This window comes from Bombus bifarius, unplaced genomic scaffold (assembly GCF_011952205.1).
Source record: "Bombus bifarius isolate JDL3187 unplaced genomic scaffold, Bbif_JDL3187 scf7180000008178, whole genome shotgun sequence".
NCBI classification, from domain to species: Eukaryota; Metazoa; Arthropoda; class Insecta; order Hymenoptera; family Apidae; genus Bombus; species Bombus bifarius.
In genome coordinates, this window is record NW_022884495.1 from 352,203 (window position 1) to 365,899 (window position 13,697).

General features: G+C 31.4%; 5 protein-coding genes across 8 annotated transcripts; 1 reads left to right on the forward strand and 4 right to left on the reverse strand.

Annotated features, from left to right (window-relative positions):
• Nucleotides 1-138: 138 nt before the first annotated feature.
• Nucleotides 139-5,032, forward strand: LOC117209560 (probable tubulin polyglutamylase TTLL2). 2 transcript variants are annotated; one of them, XM_033451726.1, is made up of 10 exons: nt 139-1,009; nt 1,186-1,374; nt 2,476-2,601; nt 2,689-2,792; nt 2,866-2,995; nt 3,090-3,366; nt 3,439-3,641; nt 3,717-3,980; nt 4,067-4,365; nt 4,440-5,032. In XM_033451726.1, exons 2-10 carry the CDS (start codon nt 1,297-1,299, stop codon nt 4,558-4,560), a joined length of 1,602 nt encoding a protein of 533 aa, XP_033307617.1. In that variant the 5' UTR covers nt 139-1,009; nt 1,186-1,296; the 3' UTR covers nt 4,561-5,032. The 2 variants fall into 2 exon arrangements, with proteins under 2 accessions (XP_033307617.1, XP_033307618.1); XM_033451727.1 differs by having other exon boundaries at nt 453-1,374; nt 4,157-4,365.
• On the reverse strand, nt 4,862-6,970 carry LOC117209575 (40S ribosomal protein S4). Of its 2 annotated transcripts, none has more exons than XM_033451763.1 (6): nt 6,874-6,970; nt 6,160-6,418; nt 5,802-5,899; nt 5,546-5,717; nt 5,356-5,485; nt 4,862-5,038 (listed from the first exon to the last, which is right to left on the reverse strand). In XM_033451763.1, exons 1-6 carry the CDS (start codon nt 6,874-6,876, stop codon nt 4,912-4,914), a joined length of 789 nt encoding a protein of 262 aa, XP_033307654.1. In that variant the 5' UTR covers nt 6,877-6,970; the 3' UTR covers nt 4,862-4,911. The 2 variants fall into 2 exon arrangements, with proteins under 2 accessions (XP_033307654.1, XP_033307655.1); XM_033451764.1 differs by having other exon boundaries at nt 6,561-6,891.
• Nucleotides 6,971-7,207: 237 nt separating this feature from the next.
• LOC117209573 (deoxyribose-phosphate aldolase) lies at nt 7,208-8,769 on the reverse strand. Its single transcript, XM_033451760.1, has 5 exons — nt 8,451-8,769; nt 8,208-8,386; nt 7,989-8,124; nt 7,535-7,911; nt 7,208-7,459 (listed from the first exon to the last, which is right to left on the reverse strand). Exons 1-5 carry the CDS (start codon nt 8,473-8,475, stop codon nt 7,295-7,297), a joined length of 882 nt encoding a protein of 293 aa, XP_033307651.1. The 5' UTR covers nt 8,476-8,769; the 3' UTR covers nt 7,208-7,294.
• Nucleotides 8,770-9,163: 394 nt separating this feature from the next.
• On the reverse strand, nt 9,164-11,879 carry LOC117209564 (putative ATPase N2B). Of its 2 annotated transcripts, none has more exons than XM_033451736.1 (8): nt 11,745-11,879; nt 10,994-11,377; nt 10,498-10,683; nt 10,174-10,415; nt 9,934-10,102; nt 9,731-9,871; nt 9,521-9,640; nt 9,164-9,449 (listed from the first exon to the last, which is right to left on the reverse strand). In XM_033451736.1, exons 2-8 carry the CDS (start codon nt 11,363-11,365, stop codon nt 9,327-9,329), a joined length of 1,353 nt encoding a protein of 450 aa, XP_033307627.1. In that variant the 5' UTR covers nt 11,366-11,377; nt 11,745-11,879; the 3' UTR covers nt 9,164-9,326. The 2 variants fall into 2 exon arrangements, with proteins under 2 accessions (XP_033307627.1, XP_033307626.1); XM_033451735.1 differs by lacking the exon at nt 11,745-11,879 and adding an exon at nt 11,463-11,650.
• A 247-nt stretch (nt 11,880-12,126) lies between these two features.
• On the reverse strand, nt 12,127-13,685 carry LOC117209578 (rab-like protein 3). The gene is made up of 5 exons (XM_033451766.1): nt 13,432-13,685; nt 12,919-13,128; nt 12,693-12,841; nt 12,503-12,616; nt 12,127-12,434 (listed from the first exon to the last, which is right to left on the reverse strand). The coding sequence occupies exons 1-5, from the start codon at nt 13,475-13,477 to the stop codon at nt 12,255-12,257; spliced, it is 699 nt and encodes a 232-aa protein (XP_033307657.1). The 5' UTR covers nt 13,478-13,685; the 3' UTR covers nt 12,127-12,254.
• Between the last annotated feature and the right edge of the window lie 12 nt (nt 13,686-13,697).

Below are 13,697 nucleotides of genomic sequence, written 5' to 3' on the forward strand. Positions count from 1 at the left end.
ATCAAGAAACAAAAAACATTTCGATATCGCGGAAACCATTCGTTCAACCATAAATAGCGGTTAGGTCTCCGAAGAGAAAGAAAGAACTCGGACCGCGTACAACGAAACACGTGAAGGCTCGATCACAAAGCATTTCGTCTCTAACCAGGAAGTAACTCCACCGTAAGGGACGTTTCATCGATTTGTCATTAAAGTAACCTTGCGGTACCTCCTACCTACAACGTAGCCAAACACGCGAAACATTTTGATGAATCTTTTTTGCAATTGATACGTCATAATCGCGTACCTCAATGAGCGTATTCCTATTAATATATCCACACAGACACAGATAGCGAAGAATAGCGGTCGCGCTTTTACGAATTTCTCCGGAAACATTTGAGAAATGGGAAGACAGAGAATGTAGACGTGATTTTTTGATACGGTTGAAAGGAACCTGTCATCGCGATGCGCATCGTTGCAAGTTTTAAGCTTTAAACTGCACCAGTCGATATTTATGCTATTTCTGGTACAAGTAAATCTGGTACAAATCTCGATGAATAGGCCTGTCGGAAAGTCGCGTGTCCGCAATATCCTTAAACGGAAATCGGTGTAATTCTTTCGGAAGCTCGCGACCGATGAAGCTTCCGGTGTCCTTGTGGGTTCGCGGTGTCCAGCGAAAGCCCATAAAAGCTGGAAAGCGGCGTGGAAGGTGGCATACGAGCAACCTGCGCGCCTGCGACCAGGTCATAGCGATTGCGTAGACCGAAACGTGGCGGTGCACCAGTGAGAATCGAGATTCCGACTCGCTTGCATGCGGGCCCATCGAAATATTTAAATACGAAAGACTAATCTTTAACGGGAATGTCGTTTCGAAGAATAACTCGCTATAATCGTTAAGAAACACTTTCTTGGATATAAAAAAAAAAAAAGAAAAGAAAACGACAGATATAATCGAGATATGTCTAGATTACACGCTTTTTTAAAATCATCAAGAGCTACATGTTGATATTTTGTGAATGAAAAGTGCGAGGTATGATAAGATATCTTGAATTTCTTCTTACTTTGTGTTACTAATTACCTTTCTTCTTTTTTCTTTCGGACTTTTCAAACTTGCCACAAGAACAACGGGAAACCGGTGTTGAACGCTTTCCTAAATAAAAATATCGCTTAACGCTTTAATCTCTTTTCTCCGTTTCACGTAATCAGAGGAACAAAAGTGTCGCTATTATTTCAAGAAAGAAGATCGATTATACTACCGTGATACCACTAATCAGAGTTATCGTCCTCGCGCGCTCTTCCAAAATATAATGTTTCGATATGGCAGTGAGATACTTGGATGGTCCTTTTGTGTTCAGACTCAACGACAATGGTACAGGACCGCATCTTCTTATACAGGTATCGATATTCTTAGAATCGTACATGGCGCTCCGAACGTTTCCTTGAATTTCAGCCTTAGCTATTGAATAGTAGAAGCGCTATGTATGGATGATATTAGATGCTCTTCATTGAAAAGACGAAAATCGAGCGAGTCACGTTTCAGTAAAGTGTGTATCACGATTGCGTGGGTAGTTTAGCTCTAAAATGCAATGAATACACGTAACACCGGTAGGTACATAAATGTTAGATACGTTCCGTCACGCTTTTATGTCGCTTGGAATTTGTTCGACACGGTTACAAACTTAGCCGTGCCCTTGAACTGAATACTTTTCAAGGTACGTACGGTGTGCATATGCACGTACATACCTGCAGAGCCAAACGAGATGCGACGCGCTTTTGCGTGCACCATTTTTAGAAACACGGCTATTAAATGCGACATGCAATAATAATAGACGAAGAATAGAGTTGTTGGGGCGCACCGTTACGACGATTCACCTCTTCCTTCCATACGATCTAACACAATAGCGATGCACGTACTATGCAGCCCGAAACAAACTTTCATCGGCAACTTTGATATAATCGTGATGTTCCTCTGGACGTTTCGTTACGTAAAAATTAATTTCTCTAGTCATTACGGATAGATAGACAGACAGATGGGGGAGGGAGAGAGCAGGCTATTAAAACGAAACGGAAACGATTCAGGTTATAAGAATAGAGTGTAAATGTGGTCGATGACCTTCCGCAGCGAATCGATGTTGAAGTTATAAGAAAAGAATAATAAAACTAGGCTACCGTAACAGCGAAAAGAGATATACTCGAATTTAATTGTAATTAGAGGCCTTGCTTCGCTTTTCATATCAAAAGTAACCATTCTTAATGCTCTAATAACACGACAAATAAATCAAGGGCGTTCTCTGCTATTTTTGCACGCGCATTCCAACTTTTCGCAATTATAGAATGCGTAATGTTCCAGTTTAATAGATATTTTGCTCATCGCGTTCCATCCGTTCGAGAGTCACGCGATAAAATGTTCTACGCTTATTGTTAGAAGAACGAACTTTGATCCGTAAGTAAGTTGATAAACGAATTGTACATATGAATGGCATACTTTGATCACAGGTTTGTACGGAACGGGGCTGGAGAGAATATACTGGCGAAAATAATGTATTCAAAGATCGATGGAATTTATGGTGGCGATCCGGCGGCTTCCCCCTTCCCCATTACAAGCTATTACTCCCATGGCAGGTAATAGGTCGTCTGAATCTCCTATGTTAAAATCGATTCCGGTAGCAAAGTGACATCTTTTCAATCGTATTCCCGTGAATCTTTTAGTTTATCAACAGAATTCCGAAAGGGAGTTCGATCTGTCGAAAAGACAATCTTATCCGTCATCTTAGATGTATGAAGAAGATGCACGGTTCGATCTACGATTTCAGGTATAATCTAGAGTTTAACAAGATATCGTGAGAATAATAATCGATCAACGTTATCAAAAATACAACGCGTTAGTCCTGTAGGATATAACTTGCCATCGGAATATACTAAATTGGCGGAAGAATGCAGCCGCTGTGAACACGACAGAGTTTGGATCTGTAAGCCAGTTGGCCAAAGTCAGGGCAAAGGAATCTTTTTGTTTCGTGTAAGAATCAATCGTGCTACGTGAACATCGATGATTAAAGGATAAACTTAACTTATTAGCTGAACTCGTCAAATGCAGAATCTTACGTTTCTAGAAATTAAGCGATCTTACGTACGACAATGCAGCAGTGGTTCAAAGATACATCGAGAATCCCTTTCTGATCGGAGGTTATAAATTCGATCTACGACTATACGTGTGCGTACCCTCTTATCGGCCTTTGACGATATACTTGTATAAGGAAGGATTGGCGCGTTTCGCTACAGAAAAATTTTCATTAGAACATTTGAACGATCCTTTCCGGCATCTCACTAACTTTTCGTTAAACAAATTGGGTCCAGGATACTCTGAGAAGAAGGAACGCGTCGGTTCTGGTATAAAATCACTGTCACTAATTTAAAGTTTCTTAGATTGTACCATAGATAGTAGAATTCGAACATTCGCAGGTTGCAAATGGACTTTTAGACAATTGAGAAGATACTTCGAACAAGCTGGATATTACGATTGGTTTCTTTGGCAGAGAATAGCCTGTTTAGTCAGTTTAACTGTATTGAGCCAAGCCGCGAGCATACCGAAATCTTCAAATTGCTTCGAGTTTTTCGGATTTGACGTATTAATCGACAGAAATTTAAAACCATGGTTACTAGAGGTTAAGAGATGTCTCATTCGCTTGAATTATTAATGAAAATTATTGTTAATTATTCGATAATCGACATTTGAACAGGTCAATCTAAGCCCAGCTTTAAGTAATGACTGCGAAATTGACTCTGAAGTGAAGAAACCTCTGCTGCATGACCTGTTCGATTTACTAGGTCTTCCAGTATGCAACACTGGTCTCTCACTTTTTACGATATGGTCAACAAACCCGATTGACGATGAGGTTGAAGCGTCTTCCAAGTTTTGTACAAATCGAACCATGAAAAAGAAATCGAAAACTTATCGGGAAACTGATGGTTTTCTAAATATATGCACGGAACTTCGACCTACCGTATGTATCTAGAATAAAGTAGCTATGGACAAATATTGAATTCTTGTTTTAGAAATGCTACATTCTATGTCCATTTTAATTATTAGCTTAAACAATCAACTATCAACAATCCTACAAATTTATGGTCTCGTTACAATCCCTTGTTAGTGGATAAGTATATTCCACGCGGTTTTCAGGGTAATAACCCAGAAAGCAACAATAAAACGTCGATATGGGATAATGGTAAAGATTGGAGTACGCCATGCGCGAGAGAGGGAGGCTGGATTCGCATTTATCCGTTGACACGAATCAAATCAGAGAATCCCATTAATTATGTATCATCTTTATCGGAAACTACACGAATTGCAGAAAAGGAAACCAGAAATATCGTACTTTCTATACAAAAGTAATAATTTCAATAAATTTTTCCAATTTATGGCAAAATATCAGAAAAGTATATATAATTGATTTCCTTTGCAGATATTTAAAAGCTGCCAAAGAAGTGCACAAAAAGAATGAGAAATATAGAGATGAACAGTATAACGCTACATTACGGAAAATGGTGGAATTAAATACCGAAATTTGGCTGCCATCGAAATAACTTAATATATACAGAACACATATTCGGGTCTTTTATCTGCATATTCTTTTTATCATTTAAGCAAATCAGCACAATATGCTTTGACCAATTAAATGATTCGATGATACTACATTTAAGCCAGACTTTTCACAGCCATAAATATTTCTCAATATTTTTAATAGCGAAATATGTTTTAAAATCGTATTTTAAACATAATTGTGATAGAAATATTAACGAAGAACATTCCCATTCTATTGTCGTATATATTCTAAAATACCATATGTGGGTGATTAATATGCGGGATAAAGGAAAGAGACATATATATTCACCAAGAAATTCTCGGTTTATTGAATATTTTCTTGCAAATGTACATTAATTCACTCCCTTTGCTGCTAACCTCTTGTCGCGCTCTTCAGCAATCGAAAGCTTAACACCTTTGTCTCTTGGTAAGCTAATATACGGCTTTGTACCCTTGCCAATGATAAAAACGTTGTTCAACCTAAACGAACGATTTATATATGATATAACAGCCGGCTCAATAATCTAACGTAGCTTAGATTAACTTAATAAACAATAATACTCGTGTTTCCTAAATGGGTAATACTGAAAAGTCTATGTGAAAACAATCAGTGACCAGTATGAAGGAAATTCATTTTGACCAACTTTTGACTACAATATTTTTTATAATATATTATAGCTTCGATTATGGTCACCATAAAAATAAATTTACTCATTCTTTTGTAAAAATTTGAAAGCAAAAAAGAATGTGCAAAAATCATGAAGTATAAGCAAATAAAGAGTAAATATTTTAAGTACCTTGTGGCAAAAGTATGCCCTTGTGAGTCTTTAATGTGGCAAATATCAAAGGAACCGGGATGACGCTCGCGGCTAACAACTGTGCCTACACGTCCTAAATTTCTCCCACCGGTAATCATACAGAGATTACCTAAACAATAATAATCGATTAGTAAGTTTCATATATATTTACGACTAAAAGATATTATACCTGAATCAAATCGAATAGAATCCAAGATTTTGCCTGTTGCTATATCTAAATGAATGGTGTCATTAACTTTAATTAAAGGATCTGGATAACGAATAGTTCTTCCATCGTGCGTTACCAGGAATGGAATACCTTTTGGTCCAGTTTGAACACGTTTTACCTTACACAATTTGTACTGCAATAAAAAATATTTAATTTCTTAGTTAAATAAAAGATATCTCATTGAATTATCCATGATTTTTTGTCAATGATTAAATACCTTGGCCTCTTCTGCTGTAATTCTATGAGTGGTAAATCGTCCCTTAACGTCATAAATCAATCGAAAATATTCACCAGTCTTGTTAATGGTAATAACATCTAAAATGACAAATTGAATTTATTAATTATAAACTACATTTAGTTTTTCATATGTCTTAAATATATTTTTTAAATGATATAAAAAGTGTGCACTTTTTGGGTTATACAGAAAAAATATTTGATTCAATCTGTGACCAAAATAAAGAACTTTTATTTTACTATTGGCTAATGTTTGACTATAACATTTTGTTTGAGAAATGTTATAGCTTCGATATAGCCTTATATATACTTAAAGAAAATAAAGTGTCTTATGAACTTACCCATGAAACCTGCAGGATAGTTGGGGTCAGTTCTAACCTTGCCATCAACTTTAATCAAACGTTGCATCACAATTTTTGTTACTTCGCAATTAGTCAATGCATATTTTAACCTATTGCGAAGAAAAATGACAAGAGGAAGAGATTCTCTTAATTTATGAGGTCCCGTAGATGGACGTGGAGCATATACACCCCCAAGTTTATCTAACATCCATGCTTTAGGCGCGTTAAGACGCTTCAAATGCTTTTTCGGTCCACGAGCCTAAAAACAAATTTCACATACTTAATGTTATCGTCTCAAATAAAATGTACAAGAATTCAACGAACTTATTAATGTCAAAGATATCATTCAATAAAATATTGTCATTCCATAAACAAAGAGGTTAGATTAGAAGTTAGTTTACCATTTTATCTCTTTTATTTCCTTAAAATATAATAATCATCAAATGTCACACTAGAAACTTATTTCTGTGAATAGATTTATAGCAAATATTCATATGAAGTATTGATCTGTTCGTTATAAAAATGTAACCTTTACGCGCACATCTTAACCGTATGTCTTGCTTCATAAAAATGAAATAAATTTAACAAATCATATAGAGATAAATATTCACTTTAATTCATTTAGTTTACGCTTTACTCGGATATTAAAAAATACAACACACTATTCAACCGATGTAAACGGATTTTATGTCAGCAACAAATAGTTGCACTTACCATCTTCGTTTTCTAAATGGAAAAGGCACGTTCACGCGATGTTACTTTCTGCAACGCCACTATAGCCAATATGGCGGATACGTGTGTATAATTGGTCGATGCTTTTTTTAAACAACTTACATTATATTATATTGAGTTAAAAATTTCATAATTTTAAAGTAACATAAATTGTAGTTATGCTTCAAGGCATAAATACTATATAAGTAATTGTAAATTGTAATTATATGATAATGTTGTAATCATAAAATCGTACATTCTATATTATGTATTTTCTTATTTCAATATTTCTGACTTTAAAAATCAATGGTATAATGGAAAATGTAAAAGGTATTTGATAATATATAAATCTTTTAATAAATGGATATAAAAGTATTACAAAATTACAATAACTATTTGAAAAAGATTAAATGAATAATAAAGATTAATTTGATTGTATTGCTTCAACTATGTTGTCCAATAAGTTGGAGGCACCAATTCTAAATAAATCTTTAGATAGCCATTCCTCTCCTAATTCCATTTGAACCAACATCATCCATTCTAAAGCCTCCTGTGGAACTTTAATACCACCAGCAGGTTTTAAACCAACCTAAAATAATATATTTCAATACCAAATGTAAGGCATGAAATATTGCTTTTCATTTTTTTAAACAAGAATTTATACCTTTCTCTGTGTGGATTCATAATAATCCTTGATTGCTTGACACATAATAATTCCAGCAGACAAGGTAGCATTTATTGCTTCTTTTCCGGTAGATGTTTTAATAAAATCTGCTCCGGCCATCATTGCTATTATAGATGATTTATATACATTCTCTAAATTACCTAATTCTCCTGTAGCAAGTATGACTTTCAAACATTTGTTACCACAAGCAACACGAAATGATTTTAGTTCTTCATATAATTCTTTCCATTGTTGCATCAAAGCCAATGGTCTGTTAATAACAATATCAATTTCATCAGCTCCTAGTTCAACACCTATTTCTACTTCACGAAGACGTGTTTCTAATGGAAACTGTCCAGACGGAAATCCTCCACCCACTATTTAGATAACAATAATATATTTTGTTATTTTTTAATTTAAATATTATTAGAAAAGAACTTACATGTATACTTACCAGTAGCCCTGGAAATTTTATGTTCTTTATCAAGTTTTTCCAATATAGACATTGCATCTACAAATCTCATGGGATATACATATACAGATGCAGTATGCAAATGTGAATTACTTGGTAACTTAAGAGGGTTTACTGCCTGTAATTATTGAAATACATGAAAGTCAATATTTTTAAAGATGTCGTAGAGATCAAAATTTTTAATATAACACTAAGTATTACTTTAGTACACAAAGTTTCAATTTTTGAAGGTGTATCATCACCTCCTAGAGTAGTTAAATCTATGAAACCTATTGCTTTTACCAACCAAGCAGTTTTAACATGATTTTCCAATTTATTAACTCTATAACGTATAGAATTAATTTTTCCATCTATTGCAGATTGATCGAAATTCATTGTAGCTAAAACATAAGTATATAAATGTTAAAAACACGAAAAATTGTAAAATTCTTAAATTCGATTTACCATTAGCCAACTTTTGAATATCCATTATACGTCTTTTAAAATTTTCGGAAATATTTAACCTTACTTAAATGCGTAAAATGCGTAAAAATGAACACGTAAGAAGAGTGTAAGTGCTTTAAATTTAGGAGCGATATCAATTAGAAAATTTTTTTAGTACTTGATAACATCGCAGTGACCTATAATTTACGATTGTTGGCAGATGGTACAGTAAAGTATATAAAGACTCATATATGTGTGCATTTCACAACATATCATTTCTCAGTTACTTTATCTTAATAAATCTTCTCCCACTTTATTCTGATATTGTATATTGTGATATATACAAATGCTACATTATAGAATGTATCACATATACCCCGCGAAAATGAAAAAAAAACTTTTGCAAGCTAAAAAATATTCGTTCTAAAGTGAGAATGACTGATCAATATAATTCTTAAATAATAAGTATTAATTTTTATTTATAAAAGCATGAAGAATATTTTCCTTCAGATAAAGTCGCAATTGTGGCATAGAGGCTGTCTTGTCATGCCTATTTCTAGAATGAAGGATTGAAATTGTCGATTTTTATTTTACAATTATTAATACATATTAAATATTATTTGATATCTAAATTTATTATAGCAGCTGTTTATTGCTGAATATTATGTATAATAAAATATATAATAAATAAATTTACATAATAGTAATAAATACTATAAATATTTTCTGTAATATATAACAATGTTTGATATAGCATACTCGAATGTACTTGTTACTTTTTCGAACTAATAGTATTCTTTTTTTGAAAATTTATTACCAACAGTTTGCAATTTAGTCATCAAAATTAAAAGAATTTCTAAACAAAACTACTAAAATTTTTACTAATATAAATTATTATTATCTATAATGTTGCCATTGTTCCCAATACTGGGCGGTTTGCATTTCAGAAAGTCGAGATATAGTGCGATCAAAAGCAAAAAGTTCTTCTTCTCCAGTAAAAAGATTAGATTTGTAATTGTCCTGTTGAAGATACAAAGTTATAAAATTATATATCAGTTAATGAAAACAACAACTTTTGTTTCATAACTTACTGAACCGTGTGATATTTTTAAATCATCCATTAGCATTCGTTTTTCATCTGTATATTCACTATCTCCTTGTGGGATAAAAAGTTCTGTATGTGGAACAGCTGCAGATATTACAACTCGTACCTGACAAAATTTTTTTTTATTTAAACATAAACATTTATAATGATTTAAATTGTTAAATATGAAGAGTAGATAGAACATATGTAAACTTACCTTATTGTCATATAGTGTATCAATTAATGTAATAAATCTTCTGGTTTGTGATTTAAGACGAAAATCTAGTTGTGGTACATCTCTTATAATAACTGTATGAAATGCTTGACTTAGTTCTAAATAATCACTAGCACCAAGTGGCTGCAAATAAAACAATTGCTTGCTATATTATAAATATCTAATGAAAATTTGTAATAACCTACTCTATCACACAATTCTCCAAAAGTTGAATCCAACACTTGACCACAGGTTCTTTCAAATGTAACATTACGACCTCTTATAGAAATAGTTCGAGACCTCACAACATCATTTTCCTTTGAGCATAAATATTTAAACATTTTGTCCACATCACTAGTTGCATCCTCTCCTTTTCTATAAAAATTTATCATTTTTTAGAGAGGAGTATTTTATTATATGCCTTATTTGTACATTACTATACGTACATGAAATAAATTTTTTCATCTCTAAGTCCTGTTTTCAGCCTATAATCTACCCCTGAATCTAGGGAATTTATAACGCAATAATTTTTTAAAACCTGTATAAATGGAATAAAATTTCCTCTCTGTAGCCCATTTTTGTATAAATCATCGGGTGCTCTATTACTAGTCGCAATAACTATTACTCCATTATTAAAGAGTTCAGTAAATAACCGTTTCAATATCATAGCATCTGCAATATCAGTTACCTATATATATATATATATAATATTTTATTAATACATGTTACATTAAATCATAAATAATTGATTGTATATTTCAGAAGTGAACCTGAAATTCATCAAAACAAAGTAACCAAGCTTCTTCAGTAATACTTTTTGCAACTGGTGGTATTGGATCAAATGGTTGGAGTTTAGTACTACTAACATCTCGTACAATATTTTTCTTTACTTCGTGTACTTTATTATGTACATCAAGCATAAAAGAGTGAAAATGAACTCTTTTTTTATTCTCGATCTAAAATAATACATTTCAATATAATTACCTGTTTCCTTAATTAAAAGATTTATTTTTTAATAAGCTGCATATGGAAAACCATTTATATTATTTATAGTAATTATAGTATTTAGAGTACCTTTATCATAGTTCAAAGAAAATTTTTTTGTCATCAGTACCTTTACTATATAAAGTAACTCCTTTGTTACATTAATTATTTAATTATGTACATGAATTATGTTGAAAAGTATTATGAACTGTCAAATTGTTAATTTATAATACTTTGTGGCTATCCATGTGCAATAATTATATGAGCTATAAACTATAATACCTGGCAACATTTGTAGAAAAGATCCATCAACATTGTTTTACCTCCACCAACTGCTCCATGAATATATAGTCCTTTTGGTGGTTGTTTTCTTTTCCTACCCAACCATTTATCTAATAAGTTGAATTCTTCAGGTTTGTATCCATTTATTTCTTCATAAATGCTCTGCAATGTTTTAGCAACTTTCATTTGATGTTCATCTTCCACTAGTTCTCCTTTTGCAATTTTATTTTTTAACATAACAATTGGGCCTTTCTCAATTAAACTAACATCATGAACATATCCATGACGTTGAATATGTTGTACAAATTTGTTGGACAAATTTGTAAAATAGTTCTGATTAAAAAATTTTTTTGGTAACAGGTAAGTCATCATGGGAAAGATGTCCTAAAGGAAAGGTCATAATTTGTTATCTATGTATGTTACTTATGTATATTATTAAACGCCAGATTAGGTAAATACTTATTCTTACAGATAAATATTTGACAAATATACATTTAATTTAAAAAATTAACAAAATATAGAAAAACTTTCTAGTGTATATGATCAAAGATATTCACATATTTATCAAATTTACGTTTGACAGACAATCAGCATGTTAACCTTTATATTGCATATGAAAATACATTACATGTATCTACCTTAAAATAGAATACCCACACTAGGAAATTTAAAAAGGTAGGTGTGAAGCATGATATTGATAAATATGAAGAATTGAATAACTGAAAAATATATAATCAAATCATGTACTTACACTTCTGTTTTCTTCCTTCGTTGCTATTTATTAAAACTGATTCTTTCATGATATTTTAATATTATTAGAAAGAAATTTCATGTACAAAGAAATTCAGTTTGAAAAATTATCTACCGCGCGTTATGTTATGACGTAATTAAAAAGGAAATATGGAACCATCAGATGCAATTTATTAATGGCTGTTCATATGGGTCCATATTGATGCATAAAGCTTTATTCACAAGCTAAAAACTAAGAAGGTATAAAATACCATTTATTTTTCAATATTTTAATTAAATAAATGTTCTTAAGCCTAATTATATAAGAAGTAATACGTTTAATATTTTAATTCAAAATGTATAATTTTATTATATTTTGTATATAAATATCTTAACACTATTTTCAAAATAATTATTTATAACATTTTATTTTAATGACTCGCACTTTGCTGTAAATTAGGAATGTAATACAAGAAATTTAGGAACGCAAATTCTATTAATGTTAAAATAGACATGATAAATTTTCTGAATTTCAATCATTATGATAAATTTTAGAACTGTATGGAGCACTATACATTGGCAGTCTTCGTTTGTCAGGATTGATTCCTTCCTTTAACGAATAATAACGTCTTTCAATAACTTTATCAAAAAACCTACTCAATTTAACAGAAGAGCTAGAACCAGCAGCTAGTGATCTCACTTGATGACAATCCTAAGAAGAATGTTAATTTGAAAACAATAATATCAGTGTGTAATAATTTAAAAAAATAAATGATATACCAAAAATATTTCATCAGCACCACATTCTTCTGCAATAGTTGAAGAACGTCTATGTACATTTGATCTGACTTCCGCAACTAGGTCTAATTTTGTACCAATAACTAAAATTGGTATCTAAAAAAATAATTTTATTTGCACAAAAAAACATGATAAAAAATTATACAATTATGTCAAAAATAATTAACATTACCTGTGTAGATCCTACAAATTTTTCAGGATCAAAATCATCAAACGGCTTCGATTTCATATAATTATTATCTTTACTCAAAACTTCTTCAAGCCATTTTTGAAGATTTTGCTGTGATTTTCTGTTTGTTAAATCATGAACTAATATGATACCTGTATTGTTAATAATGATTGATGATTTCTAAATTTTTTACTTTAAATCCTTAATGTTATATATTTCATGTTTATACCATTTGTAGGATTATAAAAAACAGATCTTGTATTTTTATGACTTTGACTTCCTCCAATATCCCATAATTCAATAAAATATCTTCTCTGATTGGGAGTTCCTTCTTTATATTCATGTAATTTAACTTCCACTGAGCAACCTATAGTCCATGAAGGATTCCTAATAGGTTGTTGTTGACATATTAAATGTGTTAATGATGTTTTTCCAACGCCTAAATATAAGAATGGAAGAATATTTAACAATTATTTAATCGTAAGGAGTTACATATACATAGGTGTAAAAAAAAAATAGATAACCTACAAATAATGTCATAAAAATATGTATGAAATACATCAGATATAACTTCTTATAAATTAAGGAATTAAATAAGCTTGAAAAATATATTCTAGTAATAAATATGGCATTTATGTTGTAATTAACGAAATAACACTTAATAATAGATAGATAAACAAAATAACAGATACTGACAATAACAAAAAGATATTATAGAATTGCTTCATATACATATCCTTACCAGAATCACCAACAACAATAATCTTAACTTTATCGATTGCAGCCATCAATAATTTTTATGAAAATATATAAAAATGTATCTTTTTGTTTCTTTATTTCTGTTGTTTGACAGCTAGTCATTTGATAATTTTCTATTATGAATACATAACCTAAAAACTATTTTACTCATAAACAAGCGTCCGTTGGAACGGTGCTTTCTCATATTTAATTAAACAATAAAATAATGTATTTTGACTCGTTAGTTTTTTACTTCTTTTGAGAGAACAT

What these genes read in the sequence shown, in the direction of transcription:
- LOC117209560 (XM_033451726.1), top strand. Translation starts at nt 1,297, where the DNA reads ATGGCAGTGAGATACTTGGATGGTCCTTTTGTGTTCAGACTCAACGAC. An exon ending in TAAAACCATGGTTACTAGAG is followed by an intron (nt 3,642 to 3,716) that starts GTTAAGAGATGT and finishes ACATTTGAACAG; the next exon opens with GTCAATCTAAGCCCAGCTTT. An exon ending in ATCGTACTTTCTATACAAAA is followed by an intron (nt 4,366 to 4,439) that starts GTAATAATTTCA and finishes TTTCCTTTGCAG; the next exon opens with ATATTTAAAAGCTGCCAAAG.
- LOC117209575 (XM_033451763.1), bottom strand. An exon ending in TTCTATTCGATTTGATTCAG is followed by an intron (nt 5,486 to 5,545) that starts GTATAATATCTT and finishes ATTATTGTTTAG; the next exon opens with GTAATCTCTGTATGATTACC. An exon ending in GGGCATACTTTTGCCACAAG is followed by an intron (nt 5,039 to 5,355) that starts GTACTTAAAATA and finishes TCGTTCGTTTAG; the next exon opens with GTTGAACAACGTTTTTATCA.
- LOC117209573 (XM_033451760.1), bottom strand. Translation starts at nt 8,475, where the DNA reads ATGGATATTCAAAAGTTGGCTAATG. An exon ending in TATTCAAAAGTTGGCTAATG is followed by an intron (nt 8,387 to 8,450) that starts GTAAATCGAATT and finishes CTTATGTTTTAG; the next exon opens with CTACAATGAATTTCGATCAA. An exon ending in ATGAATCCACACAGAGAAAG is followed by an intron (nt 7,460 to 7,534) that starts GTATAAATTCTT and finishes ATATTATTTTAG; the next exon opens with GTTGGTTTAAAACCTGCTGG.
- LOC117209564 (XM_033451736.1), bottom strand. Translation starts at nt 11,365, where the DNA reads ATGATGACTTACCTGTTACCAAAAAAATTTTTTAATCAGAACTATTTT. An exon ending in TTTTCTACAAATGTTGCCAG is followed by an intron (nt 10,684 to 10,993) that starts GTATTATAGTTT and finishes GTATTATTTTAG; the next exon opens with ATCGAGAATAAAAAAAGAGT. An exon ending in ATACACTATATGACAATAAG is followed by an intron (nt 9,641 to 9,730) that starts GTAAGTTTACAT and finishes AAATTTTGTCAG; the next exon opens with GTACGAGTTGTAATATCTGC.
- LOC117209578 (XM_033451766.1), bottom strand. Translation starts at nt 13,477, where the DNA reads ATGGCTGCAATCGATAAAGTTAAGATTATTGTTGTTGGTGATTCTG. An exon ending in TATTGTTGTTGGTGATTCTG is followed by an intron (nt 13,129 to 13,431) that starts GTAAGGATATGT and finishes TCTTATATTTAG; the next exon opens with GCGTTGGAAAAACATCATTA. An exon ending in GTGCTGATGAAATATTTTTG is followed by an intron (nt 12,435 to 12,502) that starts GTATATCATTTA and finishes CATTCTTCTTAG; the next exon opens with GATTGTCATCAAGTGAGATC.